The sequence below is a fragment of the Toxorhynchites rutilus genome, chromosome 1, assembly GCF_029784135.1.
Source record: "Toxorhynchites rutilus septentrionalis strain SRP chromosome 1, ASM2978413v1, whole genome shotgun sequence".
Taxonomy (NCBI): Eukaryota; Metazoa; Arthropoda; class Insecta; order Diptera; family Culicidae; genus Toxorhynchites; species Toxorhynchites rutilus.
The window spans coordinates 161,564,947-161,583,470 of NC_073744.1; the positions used below are offsets into that span (position 1 = coordinate 161,564,947).

Consider the following 18,524-nt stretch of genomic DNA (forward strand, 5'->3'; position numbering starts at 1 on the left):
AATCTACCACTGAGAATTGGATGCACCCAATACTCTCGGAATCTCTTCTCGATAACATTTCTGGAGAGTGTGCTCATTGTGAGACCGCTCACTTCAACATTTGAGCACAAATTAACCCTTCTTTGCATAATGGTAGAATTTTCCACCACAACATTTAATGCCCAAAAATTATATGAAAGAACATGTTCACTTTAAGTTGATCGTGTCTGGATCTTGATTTATTTCACCAATAAGGAAGAATCATGCAAGGGGAAGGATTAAGTACAAAATCTCGGTGTGAGCACTTGCAACCCTATCCAACTAAACTATCGGGCGATAAAAAGTCTGCAGTGTGCGGGGGCTCTAAGACTAGGTCGCTATCCAGTCGAAACGCGGATAAAGGGTGTGTCACATCAAATTGAAAAAACGCTGTAGAAATTTAATTTTTAGGAATTATATCTTCAGCTTTCGCTTATAATCAGATAAGAGTGCATAGATCACGTTGGCCATGCTTCACTGTCAATTTTTCGTAAATTTGGAAAAATGTCGTCGAACGAAAAAGAGCGTCGTGAATTAATCCTGTGCACTCATTTCGAGAATCTGGAGTTGTCACATCGGGACATCGGTAAGGTGCTGGGAATCGTCCAATCCACGGTCAGCAGAGTACTAAAACGATACTTCGAGAACCTAACCATCGACCGGAAGGTGAAGAACGGCAAAAATAGATGCTCCGTCAGTGAAAAAGATCACAAGCGCGTAGTTAAGCAGTTTAGACGTGATCCGAGAAGTTCGGTCCGGGATGTCGCCAATAAGCTGAATTTGTCAATTTGTCAGTTCATTCGTCCAGCGGAACAAGCAGCGGGAGGGCCTGCGTACATACAAGGTTCAGAAGGCTCCTAGCCGCGACGAAAGGCAAAACATGGTGGGGAAAACGCGAGCCCGGAAGCTGTACACCGAAATGCTGACGAAGCCGCATTGCCCGGTAATGGACGACGAAACCTACGTCAAAGCGGACTTTCGTCAGCTGCCGGGCCTGTTGTTCTTCTCCGCAGAGGACAAATTCACCGTTCCGGAGGAGATTCGCAAGCAGAAACTATCCAAGTTTGCCAAAAAGTACATGGTGTGGCAAGCGATCTGCTCTTGCGGAAGCGGAGCGCCCCCTTCGTGATGACCGGCACGGTGCCTACAGAAGCGCTTACTACCGCTATTGAAGCAGCACGAGGGCCCGACCATCTTCTGGCCGGATCTCGCTTCGTGCCACTATTCAAAGGACGTGTTGGAATGGTACGAAGCCAACAGAGTCACCTTTGTGCCAAAGGAAATGAACCCGCCCAACGCGCCGGAGCTTCGCCCAATAGAGAAATATTGGGCGATTATGAAGCAGGCCCTCCGGAAGAACCCAAGAGTTGTCAAATCGGAGGCGGACTTCAAGAGAAAATGGATTTCTGTTCAAAAAAAACTACAACCTGACGTTGTACAGAACCTTATGGACGGGGTAAAGAGGAAGGTGCGAGCATACGGGCTTGGGCTCGAAGTATGAATAAAAAGAAAATGCCAAAAGTTGTTTGATAGTTTTTATTTTACTGTCTAAAATTTTCAAAAGGATCGATCTACTGGGCGAATTTCTGCAGCGTTTTTTCCGTGATGCAATTTGATGTGACACACCCTTTACTCGTTTGACACTTCTCGTTGTCTACCCGGGGATTTATTTAACCAACACAGGGCAGCAACAATCATTTAAATTCGCAGCTTCAGATCAGAACAAAACAACAGCTTCTGATATTCGATGTATTAACAATTGTAGAAATTTTTATCGATTAGTTAGTGCAAAAGATGAACGTAAAAAGTCAGGGATAATTGGCAATTAGTTTGGAAGAGTAAAATCGAAAAAAGGAGGGAAGGATTAACAGAGACAAAACCATAAAACATCACTTTACCTGTGTAGAAGAAGATGGTTTCAGAAAACACTCTTCTCTTTCCAGCTTATGTGAAATATTACTGTGAGCTGCTACTGTCGCGACTTGGTTGCTGCTGTTGCTGCTGTTGCTGCTGTTGCTGCTGTTGCTGCTGCACTCGTTGGCGTTGATGGCTGCTACTGCTGCTGCTCTCTCTATCCTACATCTATCTCTGGTTTGGAATTAAATATCGTTCAGAACCAATATTTGTTATAGATAAAAATAAAGTAGGATATACAAGTGAAGGGTATAGAAAAGAAAAGTTTTCTTGTTCATGATCCATTCCACAAACATTAGAATTCGGCGGTATGCACGCACTTAAAGTCGGCTGTGTCTCCAATGTCGTTCTTCATATCGTTCATATTGTTTATGCAATTAATATTTATAATTATGCAATAATTCTAGTGTTGTTCCGATCGAAACAGTTCAAGCGTAGCGAAAACACTTTCACCTAATCCCCAATCACTCACTTCCCTGACTCTGTGAAATGAATATGATGTAAACCTTGATGTGATACAAATTTACCTCACAAATTATTCCCTTCTGGAGGTTATCATACAGCGCATACGCGCAGTCAGATAACCGCTCAATCAATATCGAGTGAATCGATGCCAATCGTTGCAGTAGCGAAAGAAGAATTTAAAAACAGCTCGTAAAAATGCATCATTCGCACAAAATACCCCAACCGTATCGCGTTCGCCTAATCATTCACTCCTTCCACACAGTAAACCACGCCCACTCAGATCCCCACATACACAACAAACAGCCACCCGCTGGAAATGCTTCGATCGTGCAACAGAAAGTTTTGTGGTGCTCGTTTGTTGTACGTGCCCGTGTGCGAGCTCGAAAAAGAAAGAGCGCAGACATGAAACTGGAAACACGCAAAGCCACCAACAGCGATCACTATGCAGGGTCGCAAAAATGCATCAATTTTCTGTTTATTTTTATCTTATGATTGCTGATCAAGGTGAGATATATGTTTGTGATAGGTTTGTGGTGAGAGCGCGCAGGGGGTCACCGTTGCCACCGTGGACAACAAAACAATAACAAACATACCGGAAGTACAAAAATAGATCGTCAATTCGGTCACTTTGCGATAAACTACAATACAAACAGAAACTATTCGAAAGAGCAAAATGTTTCCCTCTGTCACAAACATACATAATTTCACTCGGATCGAAAACGCGGCTTAACTGAATCCCTTGGGTAAGTGCTCTTACCTTCACTTGGGTTGCTACTAAAGCTAGAGTTTAGAGAATTGAAGCTTGCGGCACCCGAATTACCACTACCAACGCCACCACCAGTGCTGCCGCTGCTGTTGACTCCTCCGGCGTCCCCGGTGGTGATCGCATCCACTGCGGATGGTGCCAGCGAGCCGAAGAAGACGCCCCCACCGGACGTTGCCGCTGTGAGGGCCGTATGCTGACCCTTCGGGGTGTACGTGAAGTTGTGCGTTTCGCTTCGTTTGCCGGCGGAAATGATGTAGATTTGTACTGCCACAGGTTCCTGTATGTCCTGGTTCGCGAATGGTGGGATGGTGCAGATTAGATGAGTCTAGGCGTGAGAGAAACCGAATAAATTAGAATTTCGGTGGTAAAAGCAGAGCTGTTGGTATACCAACCTGTTGTAAATACTCCTTATCCGGGATCACCGTTTGCTCCCACGGCATAGGTTTGCCCGAGCTGGAACTGGTGCCGATGGTGGATTTGCGCCGCTGGAACACCACCTTGGTGTCTTTCAAGAAATTCTTACCGATGATAAACATTTCGAGCCCTCCGTCGGCGGGACAGGAGACCAGAGATTTTTTGGAAATTTCCGGTACGCCCGGGGGTTGAGCTGCAAATTTACAGATAAAGATTCGAGTTATATTCCGTCGTCAATAAAATTGATAATTCATCAAGATAAGTAAGTGTTGCACAAGCTGCTACTACTGTTCTACAATCGGTTAAGCTGTTGGCTATAGCGGCTCGCACTATGCTGTTTATATTTTTTTTTGTTTCATTATCGGCAGTTACTTGCAGACGGCTTGTATGCAGATGAGAGTATGCGAACCGTGTGAAATTAATCTAATAATCAATGATTATCTTGTATACTTTCAACAATAACAGAGTTATAGAATTTCTAATATTTTGCGATAAAGAACAAAATTACCACTTTTGACAAAAATCTGACAACCCCTATATCGGTTTGACATGGAATGACGGAATATTTGTATGGTTTAATTGGAAGAGAAAGTGTTTCGTTTAGATATGATACTAAAGCGTGAATGATTGCAACACCTGTTTTTCTGTATTATTATATTAGTGGGAAAGAAATCCATTCTTTTCGATGCATTACTGGAGTGATCGGTACCTCGCGTTGTGCGATTGCGATTGGGTTCGTATAAAACGCAACATTCATGCAGCTTTGAGATTTCCTGACTCAGTTTTACTTGAGTGCATTTAAAAAAAAACAAAGAGAAAATTCGCAATATATCACCATTTCACTTCGATATTATGAATTAGGAGCTTAAATTTATTCCAGCTTGAACCATACATGTGTTTTGATGACATAGAGCAGGGTTTCTCAAAGCGGCCGAAAGCGACCCCTTGTGGTCGATTTCGGTTTCCAAGGGGTCGACACAAACGAAAATAGATTTTGGGGATCGACGAGATCTAAAAATCGACCCCTATTAATTAACACAAGTTCTTATTTGAATTTTTCATGATACTGTATAAGTTGTATTACCTGAAGCAACTTGTTAAAATAATGACTAATATTTTAGTACAACGAATGAAGTCATGATCAAATTTCCAACAAACATGATCAAAGTCCAAACAAACATAACAAACTTGCATTCAGGTCGCAAGTTTATTTGCGTTCTGAAATTAGTTAGAACTTGAATGATAATACACTCATCGACTAATTTAATTCAAGGGATTACAACGTGATTACACAGCTGAATAATGTGAAGTGATTGAAAAATAATTTAAGAGATTTAGTTACCTACGCGCGTAGCGTTTTCTTTTATTACTTCAGGATATTTGGTCGGTGTTAAGTCAGACCGGTCCATGTGGCATTTTCATGATTTCGAGAACAACATGCAACATGCTTAAACTAATGCAATCAATAACTCGAAGTTTTTAATTTTACGACTTGGTCCCCTCTGACTTAACACCGACCACTTGCCACCGAAAATTATGAATGTTCGGTTTTCTTTGTTTTTGTTTTTTATGCTGATTGGTGCCTTGTGCAAATTTTCTATACAATAGTCAATATACGAGGTATGGCTATTAAATAACGAGACTGGTTACGAAAAAGGGTTATATTTTAAAAATTACAGTACAACGATATGCTCCCCTTGGCTCCTCACACACCTTTCCATACGTTTTTTTCTTCCAATTTTTCCGAAGCAGTGCTGAAACTCTTCTTTTGTGATGGCGTTCAAAAGCCGCGTCGCCTTTTCCTTCGCATCTTCTACGGACTAAAACCGGATACCTTTCAACACGGATTTGATCTTGGCGAATATAAAAAAAGTCGCATGGGGCTAGATCTGGCGAGTACGGGGCATGTTCGAGCACTGGAATGCCCTTATCGGCTAAAAATTGCTTCACCAACAGCGCGTTATCGGCAGGTGCGCTGTTGTTCGTGTTTTTCGTCACACATGATTTCCGACGCGCACTGCAAACCACGTTCCATTCAAACCACTGCTGCTCGCAAACTACTATAGTGACAAAAACGTGTTTTCGTACGTGTATAGCAGATACTTCAAGCTACCGAAAGCACTATTCATGATGATATAGAAATGCAATAAATTCAGAGGGAAATGTAAAATACATTGATCATTCAACCATTCTGGCGTTCACATATTTTGGAAGTCCACGAGAAAAAAATGAAATGAACAAGGCGACATGCCATACGACTTGCAACGAAGAAAGTAATTTATCACAATGCATGAATTGACCTAAATTGGGATTTGTTCGCGTTTGAATCCTGAAATTGTTTCATTCAATCACTGGTTTAATCAATAATTACACTCAAATGACTGCTAAACCGAAGTTAGTCCTACGTCAACCTTGCGATTTTATTTTAGGTATAACTCACCCATAGTTTTTGACGTAGGATTACGTTTTTCGGGAACATATTTTTATCTTTACTTTGCGATTTTAAAGTTAGTTTCAAAAATTAATTACCTACTCTATTTGTAAGTACAAATTACTTACAAATAGAGTAGGTAATTAATTATTAATTACATTTGTAATTAACTGAAGTTCATGTGTATTTTTATTTTGTTGAATTTTAATGAGAAAATAATGGAAATAATGGCTATTGGGGTCTTTGGTATCACTTCATTCTGGTAAAGGGGTCTATTGCCTAAAACAGTTTGAGAACCCCTGACATAGAGTATTCGATATGAATTGAATGAATTAATTTTCAAGAGTATAAAAGGAATAATTTTCGAATTCCAATCTATCATCTTTATCAGCTCTCAGAAATTTCACTTTTAATATTTCCTATCCCCTATCCTATCGGTAATGGATTTAGTCGGATTGGAAACAGAAAACAAACGGACTGGACAATCTAGGCAATAAATGGAAGAATTGGCTCTAGACTTATGTCTGGTTATGCTCAGCAGGTTCTGCTACACACCAGGGATTTAGATTCGTTTTCTGATTAAATATAGAATTTCCTCCGGTTTTTCGACAAGTTTTGTTTTTGTCAATTCCAACCTTATTATTATGTTATTTTGATAGGTAATTTACATCTGAAACAGAACCAGTTCGTTTATCTTTGCATACTGGTTTTTATGTCAACATATTATTAATATATAACCATAGATAAATCATTCCGTTGAAGCATTAGCAGGTGCATGAGGAGAGGCCTTCATCATCCTCGTCATCTTGTTTTCACGTTAAAAAGTATATTTCTAAACACGGACAGCAAGCTGAATCGATGCTCGACCCACGATAACGGAACCACGCATACCAACATACCAGTAGCTGGGTTCCCCGGTTCGATTGCATGAAGATCGGAGCAAAACAGAGGAAATCAAAAACAATCGAGCATGACGGGTTGGCAGGCGCGCGCGCATCTGGCTAGCATAGCAATTTCGAAAACAACACATCACATCAAGCTTTGCTACGCATCGCTTTTCGGCTTTTTTTTCGTGTGTGTGTCTATTATCACTTTGCCGCTTGCCTTCCGTTTGCGTCGTTGTTGTTTTTTCAAATCGGGCGCTTCGAATTCCATACGCCACGCGGGCCTATCAATACTCTCAATGAACGCAATGAGGAAGCGTTGCATTGAAATTGCACCAATTGGAACGAACGCAGAAGCCTCAATATGATCTAGATTGTTTAATTATGCTAACAAAACAATCGATACTTACTGCAGACGATCTGCTGGGAGCAGATTTGTACCGTCTCGATGCTACCGTCGTCATGTGTGATCGCTGTCCGAAACACCATCCGGCAGCGGGTAGATTTTTTCTTCGCACGGGGACCACTCTGATCGGGAAACCGATGCTCCACGTCGACATTGCGCTCTTTCAAAATACCTACGCAATCGCACGTCACGGTCATGTCATTTTCCGGTCGCAGCTCCACCTCGATCACGATCGTTCCCTCGAGCTTGCGCTCCAAACACTGGGTGGAATTCTTGCCGGACACCTTGCACGCCTGATAGAACATATGCGGTGCCACCCGGCCGACGTCGGTACCGATGAATACCTGTAGTGTGGCGGGTTTATCGTACCCGGCCAGCTTCACCACCGGGAATCCATTGCCGCTGCGATCTTTCACTGCACCCCGGGAACCTTCGGTTTGATAGCGGGCTCGGTGCTGTTGCTCGGGCTGGGTGAGGATTTGCAGGGTGGCCTTGCCGTCTCTGGTGGAGGGCGCCAACTGGGACTGGAGTGTGACCACGCCGGAGCCGCTGAATGCTGCACCACCCGTGGACGCATTGTTGCCAGCGAGTGACGACGCCGATAGACCGGGCGACCGCTTGCCTGGTAGTCGGCTGGTCGGCCGATGAAGCTGGGAGCTCATTACTCTGGAAGGAAAAGCAAAATGGGTTGGAGATTTTTGGGTTAGTCCGATTGTCCAGCTAGGAGAGTTTCAGAGGAATAGGAATGCTACCAAACTGAATTATTACAAATCTAGCAGTAACAGCGCAGTGAGGATTATGATACAGCGAAGCAGAGGACAGTGAATATAAGGTATCTAAATTGCAACTAACAAGTGATTATTCGTTCAAATTAGTGAATATTTCTGTGCGTATAGTACATTAGTTCTACTGGAAAGACAATGTTCGAAAAAAAAATAGTATAACTCTTCATTGATTGTCCTAAGGTCAGATTTGTATGTAACTACTTATATTGTCATTTGAACTAACACAAAAACGATGGTTGAGGCGTCAAATTTGACGAATATCGTGATTTCTTCAGCTTTCTGCAACCCTCGACCATAGATAACGCCAATGAGTGAACTTTTGATTTGAAGTTCATTTATTTAAAGTTTACCATGGGTCCAAATTGATATTAGTTCTGAAGGGTGGATCATTAGATCGGCATCTCGAAACGTGCATCAAATCCTATTCTATTAATTTATGTCTGAAAACTGTTCATCCTGACGGTATGTTCTGACATAACTTCTGCTGCCTGTTTAATTCGTCAGAACATACATTTATATGAATTTTGCCCAACTGCATGAGTTTCCCAGTTCGCGTCCATGTCAACATTGAACAGAAAAAAATCCAAGATGAAAACGAGTCGCGCGTTCGGGGAACGATTTACAGAGCACCGAGGGAAAGGGCAAGGCCAATTCATCCTAAATCCTGATATTTCATCGCGTGATGATGCCAAGAAATTCGGCGATTCACAATGCTTTGTCCACAAAGTCGAGATAAGGGAAAGATTACTTACATGTTGGGTCGAAATTTTACGAAGCCGCAATGAATATCAGCCAAAACCTGCGCTGGGAGGATGCACACGGAGATATTGACCACGTCAAGGCTGATTTCCAACAAATAGCAGACCAGCAGTTTTACATCGGAAAAAAATTAATTCAAAGAGAATGATTTTTTCTCTCTGTATTATAGTGGACTTTCAACACTTTTGGTTAGTTCGTCACTTTGATTCCATTTTTGGAAGAATGTCGGGAGTGAGAATTCAACTCGTGCCCTTTAGCGTGAGAGGTACCGGTGTTACCACTACGCCAGATCGCTTCCGAAGTGGATGATTGTTTCATGCAGAAAAAAAGAAAAGAAAATCCCTTTCCAGTCTATCTGGAGTAAGAGTTCAACGAAATCATCACCGAGATGGTTGAATCCGTCGGTCCCCCAAATAAATCGCCTCAGAAAACGACTGCAACTGAAACAACCACTAAAAAAAGTTAAGTAGGCTAGAAATATTGTGGCGCGGTATTGTATTTCGAAACAAAAATTAACCGGGCAAAAGTAATGCACCAGGCAAACGTATGCCGTCCGATGTTCGCTAAAGCTCGGACGGACCATGCTAAAGGATCGTATCCTATGTTTCAATCTAACCGGGCAATCAGTAGAACACAGGTTTGCGTGCTTGTGATCGCCGCTTCCGACAGCGGGTCGACTTGCATCGCGTCATTTTGGCGGTTTGGGCTGCCTCGATTCCTTATGCTCGTTAAATGGAGACTTCGCCCTTCGAAACATTGGCTTCAGAATAAATTTCCAAAATTCCATTAAATATTTATAATAGAAATGTGAGGTATTTATACCCATGATGTTTTCCCGCGTCACAATATTTCTAGCCTACTACGCCTTTTCTGAGCGGTTGTTCCTGCTGCAGTTGTTTTCTGGTGCGATTTGTTCCGGTCATGGAATCCGTCATTTCCAAAACAAAACCCAACCCTGGGAAGAGAACACTGCACTGATGGTCTAGGAAGTTCCTGCGTGCGGCTAAACGAATCCAGTACGATGGACCGGAGAAAGAAACGGCAATGAACGAGCGCAGCACATAAGCGTGAGGTGATTATTGAGCTGGCTTTTTGGAACGGCAACTTGCTATACTATGTAGAACACTTCGCAATAAACCGGATTTTCGACACCAGTTCCAGGTGTTTTCACAAAAAGAGTGTTTCTGAAGGTTCCGTCTTAGCCGTCACCTTCTTCCTGATAGCGATAAACAGCCTGGGTACTACCAGGGAGTGTTCGCATTAACCTATGCCGACGACGTCCGTGGTGGGGAACACGCACAGGGCACCACGCATCAAGATTCAGGCAGATACCAACGCTGTCGATAGATGGGGTGTCGAACGAGATTTCAGACGTTCGGCACAAAATGGTGTTCACATGGTGGTCTGCAGTCATAAAAACCAAGGTTGCCCTTCGGGAGATAAAATTTACAACGACTGCATCCCTGGCCGTAGAACGTTGAGAATTATTGAAGTGATAGTCGACTGCAACCGAAACTTCCAGCACCATTTCAACGAGGTAAAGAAGAGGAATGCCACCCAGTTACAACTTTTGAAATCCATTCCCAAACATCACCGGAGTAATAACCGAATGATTCGTTTACGGGTGACGAATTGAAGACTCTATCACAGATTTACAACAATGCATTGCGGATTACATCCGAGCTGCTACCATCAACATCAGCAGCCTCGGAATGCGCTGAGTAAGGGAACTTCAGTTTGACATCCTCGTGGACGCGGGAATAGTCTCCAGAACTGTGAGCTTCCTCGCTGAAGCCAGATACTGAGGAAACGCTTTGGTTCGGGACTAACGGCTACAGGTTGCCGGCGATCCGAGTGGATAATACAATAAGGAACAACTCGACAACCACGAGATTCGATACACGGACGGTTACAAAGGGATGCTAGGGGTCGGTTTCGTGGAAAGTGCTCACAACAAGTGTATGATTTCGGCCGAAACTGTCGGAATTTTTGAAGCCGGACAATTCCGTTGATAATTAACGACTAGGCTAGCGCCATCGATTCCATTGGTACAACCGGATTCGGGTATCCATGGGTACAAGCCCCTAGAAGGTATTTGCTGCCGAATACCGTCCTCGTGTAGAACCCCGGACATAGCGTCATAGGCCACGATGAAGTCGCCGTTCACTTTGCAGGAATCGGTCACATTGGACAGCCTCTAACGCGTGAAGAACCGCTGGACTACTTCAAATTATGGATTATCAACACTATCAGCACATTTTGGACAGACAGATGGTTCGCTGAGGCAAACCAATAAAGGGAGCAGTAAATCCTTTCCCGACTAAGAACCGACCACTGTGATTTTTACCAGGATCAATCGTGAGACCGACAGGTCAATTCCAAGTCAGAATCACCAGAGACCGACATATCAATTCCGATAAGACAGTGTCCTATTTTTCCCGGGCAGAAACACATGCTATACAAACATGTACAAATATTTGTTTGACTATATATATAGGCTTACCAATACCTGTATTTTCTCTGACAGTCAAGCAGCTCTAAATGCATTGAAAGCATACACATTTCAGTCAAAGCCAGTTTGGGAATGTATTTAATCCTCAAAACAATTGGCTGTTCTACACTGGGTGCTTGCTCACACTGCGGGTTCTGTATTTCTGTATGCTGTATGTAATCAGAGGAATTGGCATTGCCGGATCCAAGGGCAACAGACGAAAAACTTCAGAGCAAGACAGGTGTGTGGAAAATGCAATAGTCGCCACTATACTATGGTATGCTACGAAGGGCGACTTCTAAAAAGAATGTTCCGGCCTGTCAAAAAAAAACTCTGATATCAGCTCTTCAGGAGGAGTCAAATGGTCTTTCTTTTGAGAGGCATCGTTATGCGTTAGCTTTGCAGCAACGAAGGTATGTGAAACCGGTAGAGTTTTCAAAGCATCGATGATTCTTTTCCTAGGGTTGTTGTGGAGGACAATAATGGAAACCGATTTTCTGTCAGAGCCCTCTTGGACTCTAGTTCGGAAAATAATGTTGTATCGAAGCGCTGGTTCAATTGGTTCAACTAGACATTCCCGTCCAAAATTGTAATAATGGGATTGCAAGAGTTAAACAAAGGTGTCGTGCAACGGTTTGCTCACGAGGTTCACAATTCTCACGAGAAATGGATTTTATGGAGCTTCCGGAAACGAAGACGAATCTTATGATGGACACCATGGAGTGGATTCTATTAGCGGATCCTATATTCAACGAAAACTTCACCGTTGACATGATAATAGGGAGGCAAATCTTTCTTCGACGTCTTCGAGTCTGGTCGAAAGATTACCCTGACAGAACGCAAGCCAATACTCCACGAAACAGTGTTCAGTTGGGTGGTCTGTGGAAGCGAACCTGAAGGGCTACGTTCAGATTCGAACCAGAGGAATGAACACCCTTTGATCATAACGAGATCTATTCTCTAGTGGTTAAATCAGACATTTGGTGCGAATTGGGATCGTTTTAATGCGAATTAGAAGAATACGAAAACGACATTAATAAAAGCCAACCTAATGGGGAGATACACAGAAAGTACTGGGAATTTTATATTTAAACGTACCATTTATATTGAGACGCACATCTGTCAGAATTTAGTGCCTTCGGATCATTAGTGTCTGCCTGTTCATCATAAAAAAATGTGGGCCAACAATTCTTGGATTTTGCATGATGATAATGCGCCATTGCACCGAGCTCGAATTGTACTGAATCATTTGACCAAACACCGAGGAAATATTCTTTTATTTATTTAACCAGAATACATGACTTAAGATTTTTGTCTTTTAAAGTGTCACTAACGCAGCAAAATTGTTCACACATCACATATCATCGAGCAAGTACCGTATTCACCTGATATGGCCCCGTGCGACTTTTTTCTTGTTCCCCAAGTTGAAGTTGCCACTTCGTGGAAAGGGATTTTAGTCGAACTAGGTTGATCTAGAATACGGCGAAGGGACTAAAGGCCAACCCTTCGTCAGCCTACCAGCGATGCATGGAGGACTGGGTCAAACGTCGGCTTCAAACGGATATTTTGAAGTAGATGAAACAAAACTGCCTGAATTTATCTCTATTTTGTTTTATTAATTTATTTCCGGTACTTTCTGATCATCGGGGAATATGGCAGAGTGGATGGATTCCAACAGGGGTGCATCTGGTTTGCATCCTGTCCTCAGAACAGAAAATTACATGAGTACACTGAAGAACTGGGATCGAAACAGAGCATCAATGACCAATTATTTTGTACAAAGGTAGCGAAGAACAATCATGGCTTTCCTATGTCATTGACTCATTGGCAAGTCATCTCTCAATAATAAGTCTACTGCATTTGAAGTTGCACCTTATTCACTCTGGCTCATCAAAAAAAAAAAATGAAAATATCTGTTCTCCTTCAGACATGCTTCATTCGTTTCACGTTCTTTCGTTTCATTCTTCACACTGAAGCGAAGTTTTCAATCGTCATTTTTATAGTAGATCGAAAGTTTCGCATAGACGAAACGTACTCACTGAAACAGATAAAAACGGTGAGGTAGAAGGTTGTGCACTAAGCCAGCATGAGTAACGTTTACATGAAAAAATGGACAAAAATTGCCGATTTTTCATGGGTTTATCTTCACATGCACTGACGAAACTACCCATGCAGGATCAATCATAGTAACCCATGAGTCAGCAAAAAAAAAATACGACAGTTCTATCAGTCGAACTCTAACCGTAATGGCGAAAACTGCGAAGCTACTCCGTTCAGAAGTGCGCGCGTTCGATGAAGGGTACCCCGCCGCGTCGAAAACAGACATCGTGCAGCACGTCGGGTACGCTCGTTCCGATATCTACAATATCCTGGCACTATTGGACAACAATCAGCGACAAGAAGCTCCAAAGGATGCTTAAGAGGAAGATCGAGAGAAAAGTGGCTACATCGCTGCGTGCGCTTGGCCGGGAGGTCGGTGCAACCGGCCAAACAGTGAAAAAGTACCTGGCGAACATGGACATACATGTCAGGAAGCGGAAGTCTCGTCCACTGGTCTCGGATCTGTAGGCAATAACGCTGCGACAGCGGCGGAATAAGATGGTCAAGTCGATTTTCCCGGCGAATCGCGACATGGCGGTGATGATGGACGACGAGACCTATCTGACCCTGGATGGCAACGACTGGCAGGGCACATCGTATTTTACTTCATTCACGAAGGAAGTGAGCTTTATGAAGTTTATTTCACACACCAAGTTCCCCAAGAAGGAGCTGCTATGGCTGACAATCAGCGAGAAGGAGATGTCAAAGCCGCTTTTCGTTAGATCCGGACTGGCCGTGAACGGGGAAATTTATAGTACGAAGTGTCTGCCGGAAGTTGCGTCGTTCATCAAGAAATACCATAAGGACGAAGAGGCGGTACTCTGACCGGATCTGGCGTCGGATCACTACTCGAAACGATCGTTAGAGGAGATGGGGCGGCTGAATATCGATGTGGTAACCAAGTCGGCGAACCCGCCCAACGTCCCAAGCGGCGTCCAATCGAGAATTTCTGGGCAAACCTAAAGCGTAAGATCTACTCCAACAATTTTGTCGCGAAAACTGATAAGGAATCCAAAGGAGGACAAATAAAACGAAGAAAGAACTCAAAAACATGTTCCTTTCTTCTCCATTGGTGATAACATCCGCCATGGCAAATGTTCCGGTTAACAGTCGGAAAGCCGCTCGCTAGGACGTAGATTTTTTTTGCAAGTAAGCTAATAATTAACTGCTTTCGTGGCCGAATGTTCGGGTTCGATTCCCGTTCTGGTCGGAAGACTTTTCGTAATTTCCTCCGAATTGCACTGTGATCGCGCGTATTCTAGAGCTTGCCACTCGGAATACATTCAAGGCTCGTTATCTGGCATAGAAATCTCAACTAAGTAATACTAATAAAAATGACGCAAGTAATACCTACGTTGAGAAGGCAAAAAGTTTCACTGGGAACTTGAGTGCAATCCAAGAAGAAGAAGCTAATATAATTACCCTCCATGGGAAATTTATCAAACTCAATCATCTTAGTTTTAGTCTTAGTTTTTTTTATCACCATCCGAAAAAAGTCCTTTTTCTAATGCAAACGTCAATCAGTTGCCGGCGCTGGTGGTGTAGTGGTGAGCATGACTGCTAACCCTCTTTCAATACCATTTTCGTCGGAAGGCGGCCCGGTAAAATTCAATGGAACGGATAAAACACGTTGACAGTCACCGCAAGGATTACGATTTCAGGGCGTGGTTCATTGCATAGCCATAGATCGTGTGGTTGGGCGCGCTGTATTATAAACGATTGAAAAAATAATTAAAAATCATTTCTTAGCTTTTGAAATGCTAAGCCCTGAGAACAACAGTGGATTTAAGTAGTAGTGTATATTTACGATAAGTTGATCGTCGTAGGTTCACATATTGTGAAAACTGACATGTAGGAGAAGTTCGGCGAAAACTTCGAGATTATAGTTGCTGGAGAGTTCAAATAATTTCTCGGTATGATCATTTAGAGGAACGCCGAAGAAGACATCATGAATACCAACTAAAAGCAGACTACCATGCAAAATTGGCTGCGGTGGAAGAAAGGAGTAGAAGAGCGGAGAACAGACGATGTCTGTCTGCAGTTCATGACCTGCCTAAATGAGGAACACTTGGTGAATCTCAAACGAGTCTCCGGTTGTTATGTTAACACTGGACAACGGAGTAATGTGCAAGGCAGAATCGGAAGCTGAGTTGCTGTTGATTTTCTCAGATTCAGACTGGGCGAATGATATCAACGGCGATCGGTCACAGGCTGTATGAGTTTTTTTGAGGCACAGTCACCTGAACAAGGAGAAAGCATTCTCATCCAGTAAAGCGGAGCTTGCTACATGTCACACACTATTGGTAAGGCGAATTCTTGTGGATCTTGGAGCCCTATAATGATTCTGGAAGATAAACAATCTACCATCAAAAAAGCTGAGGAGGCGAAGGATGATCGCCTGAAACATGTATACACTGAATATCGATTCATAAGAGACCTGATTCAACGAAAGGAGTTTACTTTGGAGTTCGTCCGCTTGTTCAACAGCAGAAGGACATTATAACGAAAGATCCGGCAGTAGAAATTTTATCTTTTTGTGGTTGAGCAGGGTAGTTGGAATAGCAACCAATAGGCGTTTGCTATGCTAGGAGATGACCTGTTGGTCATTGAGTAAACTCGTATTTCATTTCCTTGTTGTTACCATTGCATTCCTTCTAGTCCATCTTATTAAGGAGATACCGTGTCAGTGAGATTGGTGATAACCGCTCCCAATTAAAATGATAAATCGAGAAACGGTAAACTATTAAACGAAGTGTGAATTTTTGACAATATTCTTGGAGCTATTTTCCAGAAAAGAGACGGTAGTCGTTTTGTGGTGAATTTATTCTCATTTGATGGACAACTTCGACGAAGTTGACAAGAAAAACTATTTCAAGACAATGTTATAACGACAACGAATATTTTGGCCGTCTTCCTCTATTCGAATCTGAAGATAATGATCGGAAAATTTTCCAGCTGATATCACACCAGACCAGAAACTCAAAGATTCAAAATGGGTTATTTAGTCTAAATTACCTGCTGTCGTTCCGACAAAGTGATTCAATGTACACATTTATATTCAGTCCCGGTAGCTGGCGAAACAATTAGGAACTAGCGTAATATCTTCTTTTTTTTCTTCATTTTTATGTCCTCGATACGCTTTTTTTGTTTTGTTTTGCTTCTCTAGACCACCCCCTATTTATACATAATTCGTGGACCACTTCACACAAACGTTTTTTTTCCTTTCTCACAAAGATTAATTATGCGAAACATGTGTCACATCACAGCCTTAATAAACATTTTGGAGTTCTTTCCAAAAACTAGTTTTAGGCGGAAAATAAATTCATTATAGCATGGGATAGAGAGAAAGAGAATATTTAGTTGATCCAAAACCTGTTGCATTAGGCGGCAGCGAGTGATCTACTTAGTTACGAGCAAGCTCCTACGGAATCCAAAAACTAAGTAAGCACTAAACTACAACTACTTCTAATGCTACATGATTATTATTGTGCGAGCGACGAACTGATCGTTATCACTACATGTACGCCTTCTCCTTTAATGACAACCGTCACAACAATAGCCCGGGGCATCTCATGGATAGACCCGGCGGGGGTATGTGCGGTTGCAATCGCAGGTATAGGAACATACGAAGTACGAAGTTTTCTAGCGAGAAGGAGGAATGAGAAAACAATATGAAAAATTCGATGCTTACTTCGCCGCTGTCACAGTCGCGACTGATGGCGTGGACGGCGACATGGATGATAGTGATGAGGATGATAATGGTGTCGAAGTTGATGGCGATGACCGCGGGCCAGCAATCATGACGGACGCCGATGATGGTTTGGCCGATTTGCCGCCCATGACGGGAATGATGATTTTCTTGGGAGCCACCACCCGGCGGACGATCAGATTGGCACTCTGGGGGGATGGCTTTGCCTTGCCAAAGCCCACCGTTGCCCGGGAGGATGGTTGCTGTTGCAGCTGTTGCAACTGTTTCAAGACGAACAGATCGCCCGAACAGGCAGTCGTATCCTCCAGGTCCAGCGTTCGCTTCAGCGATTTGGTGCTAGTAGCGCTGCTGCTCCTGCTACTGCAAACAGAGCGACTAATGGGACGGCGGCTGTACAGTGACGCCGGCTTGCCGCCTCGGACTCTGCCGGCTGGCACTGGGGTCGCAGTGTTGGTGGTTCTGGTGGTGGTGCTGCCACTGGCCGTGCTGAGCCCGGATTCACTTTCGACGCCCTCATCCTCCGGGAAGCTGTGGAATGGGGGTGTTCGGGTGATGTTTGGTTTTGGTTTTCGTTTGTAAACGATGATGGAGAAGAAAGGAACATCAAGCGCCCGAGGAGCACACACACACACGCACAGATAACAATGAAATGATGACAAACATGACGAACACATGAAAAAATGGAAAAATGAAGAAGTCCTGTTAGTAAAATGATTAATGCTAGGTTGTCAGTAAAATAAACACAACAATAGTAATAAATAGATTCACTTTCTGTTTTGGCGTCGATGGCGCGCGCGCTTCCAGCGTATATAAACTTGCGAGATCTTGCGGTTGATTAGACGGGTGTAGTAAACAACGTCTGTGCACCTGGTACACACTACCTCCTCTCGGGAGCAAACTCGATTACAAACTAAAACGAATCCCGATAACTACCCCGGCTGTGGATGCGACACAACCGTATCGTGCTCTCGAAGCCGGGCATATCAATGAGGTGAGTGTTATTATACCGGCAAACTCAAGCGAATGCACCGTCGTTTCGTTGCACCGGGCGCGCGTCGGCAAGTTTGCGTCACGCGGTTGTGATGGGATGAGGGAGCGACTATTACGATAGAAAATTCACGGAATTGGCGCGGACGGGAGCGTGGTGTAGGACGGCAACTACTTCTACAGCCGTCGATCGATTGTGTGCGGCGGCGACGACTGTCGACGGATGGAAGTTTTTATTTGTTTGTTCCTTGAAAACGTGTTTTTCACGAGATCCAGATGGTTCGTCAAGGATGAGGGATTACTTCTCAAGGTGCAGGTGAATTCCGATGTGTAATTCATGATTCATGAGCCGCAGCGTTTGTGGGGGATTCCATCTGCGTTAACCGTTGGTATGA

General features: G+C 43.3%; 1 protein-coding gene across 5 annotated transcripts in view; it reads right to left on the bottom strand.

The window, feature by feature from the left end:
* LOC129762044 (nuclear factor of activated T-cells 5) overlaps positions 1-18,524 on the bottom strand; it is a 106,672-nt gene that overhangs the window by 20,877 nt on the left and 67,271 nt on the right. For 4 of the 5 annotated variants that reach the window (XM_055760016.1, XM_055760020.1, XM_055760017.1 and 1 more), the window contains 4 exons: positions 17,125-17,670; positions 7,303-7,964; positions 3,556-3,770; positions 3,155-3,488 (listed from right to left, as the gene is read on the bottom strand). In XM_055760016.1, the coding sequence (XP_055615991.1) occupies positions 3,155-3,488; positions 3,556-3,770; positions 7,303-7,964; positions 17,125-17,670 (1,757 nt within the window). The remainder of the gene's footprint in view (positions 1-3,154; positions 3,489-3,555; positions 3,771-7,302; positions 7,965-17,124; positions 17,671-18,524) is intronic. The other variant, XM_055760019.1, reaches the window with a different exon arrangement.